The sequence below is a fragment of the Stomoxys calcitrans genome, chromosome 2 (genome assembly GCF_963082655.1).
Source record: "Stomoxys calcitrans chromosome 2, idStoCalc2.1, whole genome shotgun sequence".
Lineage (NCBI taxonomy): Eukaryota > Metazoa > Arthropoda > Insecta > Diptera > Muscidae > Stomoxys > Stomoxys calcitrans.
The window spans coordinates 100,451,299-100,462,408 of NC_081553.1; the positions used below are offsets into that span (position 1 = coordinate 100,451,299).

An 11,110-nucleotide genomic window follows, 5' to 3' on the forward strand; every position below is an offset into this window, starting at 1 on the left:
ATTTTTAGGGTGGGGGCACTTCGCCCTGAATATGGATATCGAATTCGTGGCATTGTAGCCTTTAACGCTGAACGCGTTCGAATCCTGGCAAGAACATCGGACAAAGCGGTGTTCATCCTCTCTTAATGTTGGCGACATTTGCGAGGTACAATTCCATGCATGGTCATTTAAAATAAATTTCCCCAAAGAGGTGTCGCACTGCGGGATGCCGTTCGGACTCGGCTATAAAAAAGGAGGGATAGCACCTCAGACATTACGACTCAAATATGGATATCAAATTCGTGCTGCACTTCCAAATACCTTTAATTTGAGCCCCATATTTCCATGGCCGGTAAATATGAACCGTATGGAAGGTGATTTGGGGCTGGGGTGGTCAACGGCACTTTGCACGTTTTTGGGGTAAGGGGGAGGTCCGCCTTCACCCAATATCTGAAAATTATATAGCCTATGTTTCATTCCAGACAAAAGTAAACAATCTATGAAAATTTTAAGAAAATCGGTTCAGCCAAGTATCATATAGTCATAATGTGTCTAATGGCGTTTTTGAGGGGTGGCGTGACCCCCTTTACTTCGATCTGATTTTGTATGTCGGATTCAAATCTACTCCCAAATACCTTCCATTAGAGCCCCATATTGAATTGTACGCCCAATATGTCTGTTTGGGGAAGTTTTGGGGTTGGGGCGGCCCGATGCGTATTTAGACTCAAATTTACCATATTCTACTCTCCAATACCTTTCTTTTGATACCTATATTGTCCCGATCGGTCTACATTTGATTTTGGGTTGTGTTTTTGGCATAATAGGGAGGGTCCGTCCCCCTTCCGATACCGAAAAATTATATAGCCTATGTTTCCTTCCAGACCAACCTACACAATATGCAAAAGTTTGGGATGCCAAAAGAGTTTTTGGGATTTTGGACATTTAGGAACAAAAAAGTACAAAAAAGGTACAAAAAAAGGGTAACAAAATTGCAAATTTTACACATGAATTCCACTAAGGAACAGTGGCAAACTTCTCACATATCAATGAGTGCAGCCCGATTCAATTTAAGCTCAATAATAAGGGGCCTCTTTTTTAAAGCCGAATCCGAGTCAAATTGTAGGGTAGGTGTAGGGTTTTATATATAGTCGGCTCCGCCCGACTTTTGCCTTTCCTTACTGGTTTTAATTTTATTAGACTCCGTATTAGAAACAACTATTGCCGAGTCATCCTATGGCATACGATTATGATATCTACCTCTTTGCGCATCGCTTCGAGCACATAAAGTCGAAACTGGAACGACTGAATGGAAATGCTGCCAAAGTAGGCCTGAGAATAAACATAGCAAAGACCAAATTGATGAGGATAGGAACATCAAATCTGACACCACTAACTTTAAACGGCCATATTATTGACGACGTTGACAACTTCTACTATTTTGGGCCAAACTTATAAGGGAAGGAGGATCAGAGGCAGACATACGCGTACGTATCAATACTTCGACAAATTCTTTGAATTTTCTGGCCAAACCGTATTTTAAATGAAGAATTGCAAATAAGAACAAACACTTTCCCTGTCGATGTATAAATGCGGAAGAGAAAATGGACTTGGTTGGCTCATATCCTACACCGACCGCGCGATGATATGGCGGGAAATGTCCTAGACTGAAACTCGCGAAGACAGAGAGGGAGGGGACGCCCGAAAAAGACGTCATGGATCCGCATGGATTAAGCCAAGGCTTCCCCTGTCGATGTATAAATGCGGAAGAGAAAATGGACTTGGTTGGATCATATCCTACACCGACCGACAGAGAGGGAGGGGACGCCCGTAAAACACATCATGGATTTGCATGGATTAAGATAAGGCGCACACTGTAGCTACTATTTCAATTTATATTCCGAACCTCATGCCAAATTTAGTTATCATCCAATTATACGATTTGATTTGAAGTTGATGGTTTCAAACATCGGATTAAGTCCGACGAGTCACACAAATACGTACGAAAAATTTGGTCCGCATTGATCAGCATTAAGATTTCGGAGATTGATTCTTAATTCGGGTTGGATAAACTTACCGCTTCAGGTATTATATTGGGTTGCCCAAAAAGTAATTGCGGATTTTTTAAAAGAAAGTAAATGCATTTTTAATAAAACTTAGAATGAACTTTAATCAAATATACTTTTTTACACTTTTTTTTAAAGCAAGCTAAAAGTAACAGCTGATAACTGACAGAAGAAAGAATGCAGTTACAGAGTCACAAGCTGTGAAAAAATAAATATATATATTTTTCATTTTATGTGTTTACTAGCTGAACCGGGCCCTCTCCGCTGCACCTTTTTTACTTTATATGGAACAAAATAATACTTTGAATATTTATTTTTGACAATAAAAGACCTCTTAGTAAAAATAACATGCTACGAAAATAGTATGTGCATATCGCTTGAGGAACAGTATATCAATATAAATGCCTTTATCTGAATTCCATATGATCTTGATTGGTCTATGAATCATTAATTTAAGTTAGGATGTTAGATGTACCCCATTCTTAAAAGACTTTATTTGAGCTCGATATTCTCATATGGATTTCGGTTGTGAGAAGGGCCCAGGGTGGTGGCTTAAGGTTGTGGTGTGGACCCCCCAGAAACGTAGTGCCGAAAGTGGTTATAAATTTCGTGCCCCATATTGCCATGATCGGTTGTGGAAGGGGCGGTGTCCCAAATACATGGTCCCACATTTGAATATCAGATACTTATTATATTCCCATACGATGGTCAGAAAATAATTGTTGTTTGTGGGTGTTTTGAGGTAATCCTAAAAGTGGGTATCAATTTCGTGCTCTACTCCCCAATACCTTTCATTTGAGCCCCAGATTGGCATGGTCGGTAAATATGTCGGATTTTGGTGATTGGGGTGGTCGCCTAAACACTTAGCATTGAAAATATATTAGCATCTTGCCATCCTCGGAAATACCTTTTTAACCCCTTTATTGCAAAAGTCAGCAAATATGTCCGGTTTGGGGTATGGGCATTAAAAATTTTCAATATCGAGCTCCACTCTCTTGAAGACCCAAATTATCTTGGTGAGCAAATACGTCCTATTAAGGGGTTGTTATGGTGGTGGGACATCCCCTAGACAGTTGGTCCCGAATTTTGATATCAGATTCGGGGTCTACACCCAAATGGGGCGGGGCGGTTACTCAATGACTTGGCCTTATTGCCAAGTCATTGAGTGATTCGTGATCTACTCTAAAATACTTCTCATTTACAATGGTCAGCATATACATCCTACTTGTGTGATGTTGTGGGGTGGCCCCATAGACACTTTTTCCCGAATATTGATATCAGATTCGTGCTTTACTTCCAAAGACCTTTCATTTGAGCCCCTTATTGCTATGGCCGTAAATTTGCCCTCTTTGGGTGGTGTTTTTGGGGAGGGGCGGCCCCCCCCAAAAACTTGGTCCCCCATATGGATATCAGATTCGAATTCTACACTCAAATACCTTTCATTTAAGGCCCATATTACCATGGTCAGTAAATAAGTCCTTTTTGTGGGTTGTTTTGGGTAAGGGGTGGACCCCCAGAAACTAAGTCCCACATTTGGATATCAGATTTGTATTCTACTCCCAAATACCTTTCATTTGAGTCCCATATTGCCATGGTGGGTAAATATCTCCGATATATGGGTGTTTTGGAGGTTGGGGTGGTCCCCCAAACACATGGTCCCACATTTGGGTATCAGATTCGTGTTCTTATCGAAAATACCTTTCATTTGAATCCCACGTTGTCGTGATTGGTCTGTAAATAAATTTGGTGGGTTTTTGGGGTAGGGCGGCCCCCCTAGATACCCCATCCAAAATTTGGATACCATATTTTTGGTTTTAGGCTAATAAAAGAGACCACAAAAATTTCGCTTAAATCGCACTACCCATCTCCGCGATATGGCGTTTCTGAAAATAAGGGTAAGGGGGAGGGAGCCGCCCCCCTTCAGATATCAAAAAATTTTGTACCCTATTTTCACCACGGGATCATTATGCACCATCTGTGCAAATTTCAACGGTTCAGCCGTTTTTGAGTCTATAAGAAAACACAAACAAACCAACAAACAAACACAAATTGATTTTTATATATAAGATTTCCCTGTTTTCAAACAAATTCAATAATATTTAATATTTACCAAAAAATGACAAAAAGAAATTCAACAAGCTCAAAGATCTTCTACTAATTTTTGCTATAATAAAAAGCTTTAACATTTCATTTATTTTTTACTCTAAACCAATTAACATACATATAAACATTTACAATTTTTCTCAAGTCTTATAAGATCATTAAAACAATTCCCAACTCTCATCGCTGTCGGTTTCACCACTTTCTGGATCGGGATACAGCTCTGGAATACGAGTTGAGTTCTCTGGATCCAAGAAACCATAGTCGGGTTTGGAATTATCCACAAATGTAATGCACTCGGTCACATTGGATACCGTTTCCACTATAAATGGAACATTGTCCAGCATATTCGTGCCACATTTGTAAATATTTGATGTAGTCTCCGGCAATTGGGTAACCACAAGTCCGATGACATCATGCGCCTGACGCAATGCTCCAAATACACTCCAAGTCACCTTTTTCATATTCATAATCATGGATACAATTTTTCCCATTAGCGTATTCTTGTTGGCCACTTTCTTATAAACCACAGCCAAATCGGAGATGGTTTTGCGCAGTACTTTTACCGTGTCATATATTTCATTTTGAATCCGCACTATGAGGGAAGTGGTGAGGAGATAACAGTCCACACCATCATACACTTGATGCAAGGAAGCATTCAATTGGGGCATGTGGGAGTAGGTACAATAAGAAGCACGACCCACACGACTGGCCACTTTGTATATGGCACTCAAGCCATTGAGTACACCCATTACAATTTTGGGTTTGTTAATCTTTATAAGTTCAGCTTCGATTTGCACTGCCCGGGCAACCAATTCGTTAAGGCCCTCCTTTGTCTCATCCAAGGTGTCTTGGAGTATACTTTGTATGTCCAGGAATTCATCCCTTTGTTCCGGAGTCATGTTTTCCCAATCTGGTTTTCCCATTATATCCTCAACGGTGGGCAATGATGTGTCATAGACCGTGGTGGCATCCTCGTCCATGAAGGAAGCAAACTGTGAATCAAATTCCTTGATGGTGGCCTCATAAATTTTTGCAAATTCTCCTTCTACTTTAACATCTTCCTTATTGGCCTCCTTCATGATTAGATCGTATTGCAATTGCAGCTGTTCAAATAAGGGGAGCAAGGCTTTGATCTCATCACCAGTCAAGTCTTTGTAATTATCCAACAAACCGATCATCTCATTGGCCCCAAACGAGCAGTGCGTGAGCTGTAATGAAACAGCAATGATGAAATAAAATCTGTATTTTTTGCAGAATATTTTAGTGATGTAAAAACCTAAATTATATTGAAAGTTAAAAGTTGAGGTTCCATAGACCTAAAGTCTATCTACGGTGTTAGAAAGATCTTTTAAGGATTTAGGTTAAAATCTTAAATGCTTATTACCCCAAGCAAATAATTTGATTATAAATTAACTTTTCTAAAAATCTTTTCAACTCTTTCCAGGGAAAAATACAAAGACGCTTGTCCATCAAGAAAAGTTTGGATCAAAAGATGCCACGCCTTTCCATCTATGGCGTTTGCAGTTTGCAGGTAATAATTAGGGTAAAAACTTTACCGAAATTGAGGATTGATTTTTGGTTTGCATGCTACATAAGTTGGGCTTTGGCAAGGAAAATGTCTATGAAGAACTGAGAGCTGCTATCAGAGCCTCTACACAGTTCCGCTTCGATTGGATCATTAAATCTCCTACAGCACAAGAGTTGCAAATACCCTTATTACTCTCATAGAAAGGGAAAATCTCGAATTAGAGGCATCAAGGCGTTAAGTTCGGCCGGGCCGAACTTTGGATACCCACCACCTCGGGTATATATGAAAACCACCTTTCGTTATAATCCGATTTGGACCAAATTCGATACGGATCTTGAGAGGTCTAAAAAGTTCAAGTCATTGTCTAATAACATTTCAGGTTGGCAATGGAGTTTTGGGAGAAACTGTCTCATCTTGGCGGCGTCATTAACGCTATCGACCTGTTCGCAGAAAAGCTTCCAGGAGGCACGTTTTACCGCTCTGGTACTCATATTGTATTCCTTAGGCTGTATTGAGTCCATTAGTCTGTATTGAGTCTAACGTCTCTGCACTGCCTGATGTTCCTATATTAGGATCTTTGTCTACACTAGTCTTCCGAATCTTGAATAAATACGCTTCTTAGGAGTAGGTCATGGTCTCATCGTCGGCTCCCTGTGCGTTAGGCGGCATTGAGTTCTCTATCACTGCACTGCCTGTTTAAGCATTAGAATCTTTTTCCATCCTAGATCTTTCTAATCTCGAGAAAGTCGTTGATGGTTCCGTCGTCGGGTCCCCATTCGTTAGGCTGTGTTGGGTCTCTCACTCCTGCACTGCCCTATCCTAGTCTTCCCAATATGAAGAGAGTCGGTGATTGCCTCGTCGTCGGCCCCCTGTCCGTTGGGCGTTATCGAGTGTCCCGCCACTATACCGCCTGATGGCTCAATATGATGATATTACCTATCTTGAAAAAGACGTCCATGGCCCCGCAGCAGCCAATGCCTTTAGTTTTAGCCAAAACCAATCGTTGCAATCACATTATATCTTAGCCATTCCACCACTTCCTTCATTGCAATTGTCTATGCTTGATACACACTGCAGTGGTAGGGTAACCTTTTCAATATGACCAGTTCTAGATCTTTAGAGTACACCCCACCCCACAAGCCCACCTGGTCGTTTAGTTTGGAACCATACATTAAGAAGTCAATGTAACTTCTGTTACCAGGGAAATCGTAGTTCCAATCGGTTCTATCAGGAATAGTGGTACAGTACTTTTTATCAAAAAGCGGCTCAGGTAGGGTGTAATCCACACTGCCTGGAACATCGGATATTGTATCAAGGATAACGCAGTGTCCGTAGCCGCCACATGATCAATGAGAGAGCTCCCTTAACCTCACGGCTGTGGTCGCTGCAATTTGGGTAGCCACAATGTCCAGAGGCATAAGATGTAGCATTAAATTCAGTGCATCAGATGGTGTCGTCCTCAGTGCGGCTGAGATGCACAAACAAGCCATCCTTTGGAACCGGTTAAGTATTGAGTAGTGGGTGGACTTTTGCAGCGGGGTCCACCAGACCACAACACCATATAGCATTATGGGTCTGACAACTACAATATATACCCAATGCATGACACGCGTTATAAGCCCCCAACTTTTGCCAATGGCTCTCTTGAAGGTGTATAGGCCAAGAGTTGCCTTTCTTGCCCTTTCCAAAATGTTGGAATTGAAGTTCAATTTCCAGTCCAGCTAAACACCCAGGTATTTTGCGCTTTCTGTAAATGGAACATTCTCTCCTCCTAAGGAGACAGGTTCCACTGTAGGTAACTTGTATCTCCTGCTGAAAAGAACTACTTCTGTCGTACACGGATTTATACCTGGAGCCCACTTTGCTGTTGCACGTAGAGCTTCCTGAAGTATATATCGTAGAGTACTGGGAGCTTTCCCCTAAGCGCAATTGACACGTCATCAGCATACGCGACTACTTTTACACCTTTTTCTTCCAGAGACAGTAATATATTGTTAATGGCTATATGCCAAAGTAGAGGAGGTAGTACACCTCCTTGAGGAGCTCCTCAGCTGACCCATCTTTTTTGATCCACAGATTCCAAGCCAGCCGTAATATATCTTTTAGTAAGTAAGTTATTAATAAACTTTTTTACGGTAGTGTTGATGCCTAGAAATTCCAAATCCTTCATGATTGATGTCGGTTTAAATTATTGAAAGCACATTCAATGTCAACAAATACTACCATTGTATATTCCTTGACAGCGAGAGAACCCTCTATGTAGCCGACTAGGTCGTGAAGGGCTGTTTCAGTGGATTTGCCTTTACTATATGCATGCTGCTACCATGACAGGTGATCTCCAGGGATCTTTGCCCTAAGATAAAGATAAAGGATAACAGACTAAAAGAACGAAAATCTTTCGCCTTCGCGTAGTAGGGTTTTCCTGCTTTCGGAATGAAAATAACCTTCGTGTCCCTCCATCCCACAGATATATATGACATTATGATACAATCAGAGTATATCTCCCTAAGCCAGGGAACCAGTCTATCAGACACATCTTGTAATTCAACCGGTGATACATCATCAGGGCGTGTCGGCTCAAAGGATTCGAAACTTATATCGCCTAAAAGATTTTCGGCTCAGACACAATTTCCCTTATAGCCTCCGACGAATGCATACCAGTGACAACCTCTACTGGCGCCACGTTGTCCGTTGAAGAATTTCCCAGGAAATGTGTATCAACGAGTAGTTCTAGTGTTTCCTCACTAGACATTATTCATACATTCTCTGACTTCTGAATATACCCCACCGTAATAGGTTGCGAGGACAGAATCTTCCTTAGCCTAGAGGCCTCATCCACGGAGCTGCAGAATTTTACCCAGAATTTATTCTGAGCCTTTCTAAGCTCGCCCTTATATTTTCTAAGCTCAGCCTTATAGACGTCCCAATCGTGTGGTGCAGTTGTGGCTTTTGCTGTGTGAAGAGTTTTCTGCAGTCCTTCCTTAGACCAACCAGCTCTGGGGTCCATCATAGCGGTCGCTGTGGTCCGCTTGGGTAGGCACTAGGGCATGCTGACACAAGCGAGTTATTCAGGGTCTTCGTGATCCGCTTGATCACTTTGTCTATATCCTCCATAGTTTCCACTTTCTTTTCTGGTCTAGAAGGGATAGACGTGCAGAATTTGTGCCGAAATTTATCCCAATCCGCCTTTCTTCTGTTTAGCTGAGGGACCACTACTTCAGTATTTTCTCCAAGGCTGAAACTAATATAACGATGATCAGAGAAGCTGTGGTCATCCAACACATGCCAGTCGCATATTCTTCCACTTCCGATACAAAGGTAATATCTAGTAACTCCTGCCTGTTCCCGGTAATAAAGGTCGGTTTATCCCCTTTATTACAAATCGCCAAATTGCAACTTATAATATATTCAATTAGAAGCTCACCCCTTTCGTTGACATCCGAACTTTCCCATATCTGGTGATGTGCATTAGCATGCTACAATGAATCTTTTCTTCCCTACAGATGCGGCATCAACCAGCGACTTAAGGTTTAAAGGCGGCATCTCTGAATCGTATGTCATATAAAGGGAAGCCAGCCAATAATGAGACTTACTTATTTCAAGGCTGGCTACTACTAAATCTTCAGTGCTTAGCGACGGAAGAAGAAAAACATTTAGACTACTCTTTGCAAAAATACATACTCTGTGTCTCCCATTCCCCGTACCCTTCAGAATTTTAAACCGTAGAAACCGGACCGTAGTCAGGATTCAGAACTTTCACCACTGTTGTGTTAACCTCGTCTTCTGACTTCACCAGGAGTTCATCCTCACAAGATTCGTAGAACCACTCACCTGCATCAAGGGGCAGGTGAGAAAGCTGTGGAACCACTCTTCCTCAGGACACTGGGCACTTGCGGTGTGAACGTTTTCTCCTCAGATGATCCACTAACTGCTGCTGTCGAAGTGCTTTCTGAGTTCCGTGCTTCTTCGCTGGCGCACTTTTTGAGCCCAGTCCAACTTTGTGACCCCCACACAGGGCTTGTCGGGTCCCATTTCGATGCCATCCCCTCCTGTCTCGATTGTGCCGGGGGATTTTCAGTCTACTGCAATCCGATGTGGTCGATAGTTCCTAAGGCAACTGCTGAGTCGTCTCTTGATTCCCCAACCACACCGCTTCTATAGACCTTCGGTTTGAACTTGTTGAGTCCATAGGATACAACCCCTTCAGATTTTCAGAGACACCCGGAGTTTAATACGAATACTGCATGTCTCCGTTCACCATCAGCCTCATCCAATCTACCAATCTTCCAGTCGGTGGTTGAAAGATTGGGATTACATACCCTTTTTGGTTGATGATTTTAAAATATTAAAGTCTTTTAAATGAGAAAAAAATCGAAAATTAAAAAAAAATTACTCCACTTACTTACCATTTTTGCACAAATTTTGACTTTGATAAGCCATAACTAAGCACCTAAAAAGCTTAGCACCCCTTTCAAACATTTATTTTATAGGCTGAACACTTATCAGTCATATGCCGTTTAAATCATTTAATTATCTTATTCAGTTCAAAATATATGATTTTTGCAAAGAAAAAACTCAAACCGCGCCACTTCGCACTTCGGAACGACGCACAGTTCCGAAGTGCGACACCTCTTTGGGAATAAGTTTTTACAACGCATTGTACTTTACAAATGTCTCCAGCATTAGAAGGAGATAACTTTTTTAACGTTCTCGCCAAGATTCGAACCCAGGTGCTGAGCGTCACCATTCTCTTTTTTGCTACCGTGTTTGATCACTTAAATCCAGGCGAAACTCCAATTCTTTCACTCTATAGTAAACTACTCTTGTAAATAGTCTTCCATATTTTTGCCATTTATATTAGCTTTGGCACAGTTTTACTTACTTTTAATTTGCAAAAAGGAGCTTAGGAAACCATCGTGACACAAATGATAAATTTGGTCAACATGATCTACAGCTCGATATAGCTGCAATTTGTGTTCTGAACCTCATACCAAATTTATTTGCCATTTAATGACGCTTGATTGAATGCCGCTCTTACGGTTCCTCTTTGCAAAAAAACAAAATAGAAAAAAACTTACACACATCAAAGCGATGAACAGCAAAATCCCTTTAAATTGTCCCATGTTTGCCGATTTTTTAGTTCTTTAATCCATACACTTGCAAAGATTTCAGCCAACTACTTTGGCAAGTTTTGAGGTTTCCCAAAGTTCGTAAATTCACTATCGCCAACAACTGCTGTATCCATTAAAGCCCCTATATCGCTACTGGTTATCTGCTACTAGATTACCTTAATAGGTTTAATCGCAAAAAAAGTTTATTTAAGTCAATACAACGATTTTTAATGTTATCTCTGGCAATGTTCAAATTGTTTACTAACATCGTTGTGTATGAAAAATTTGATAATAAAATTGAATAAGTTGATTTATTTCCTTGACTG

General features: G+C 41.1%; 1 protein-coding gene across 1 annotated transcript; it reads right to left on the reverse strand.

The window, feature by feature from the left end:
• Nucleotides 1–4,197: 4,197 nt before the first annotated feature.
• Nucleotides 4,198–10,845, reverse strand: LOC106093452 (uncharacterized). The gene is made up of 2 exons (XM_013260508.2): nt 10,752–10,845; nt 4,198–5,353 (listed from the first exon to the last, which is right to left on the reverse strand). The coding sequence occupies exons 1-2, from the start codon at nt 10,794–10,796 to the stop codon at nt 4,304–4,306; spliced, it is 1,095 nt and encodes a 364-aa protein (XP_013115962.2). The 5' UTR covers nt 10,797–10,845; the 3' UTR covers nt 4,198–4,303.
• Between the last annotated feature and the right edge of the window lie 265 nt (nt 10,846–11,110).

What these genes read in the sequence shown, in the direction of transcription:
- LOC106093452 (XM_013260508.2), bottom strand. Translation starts at nt 10,796, where the DNA reads ATGGGACAATTTAAAGGGATTTTGCTGTTCATCGCTTTGATGTGT. An exon ending in TGTTCATCGCTTTGATGTGT is followed by an intron (nt 5,354 to 10,751) that starts GTAAGTTTTTTT and finishes GTTTCATTACAG; the next exon opens with CTCACGCACTGCTCGTTTGG.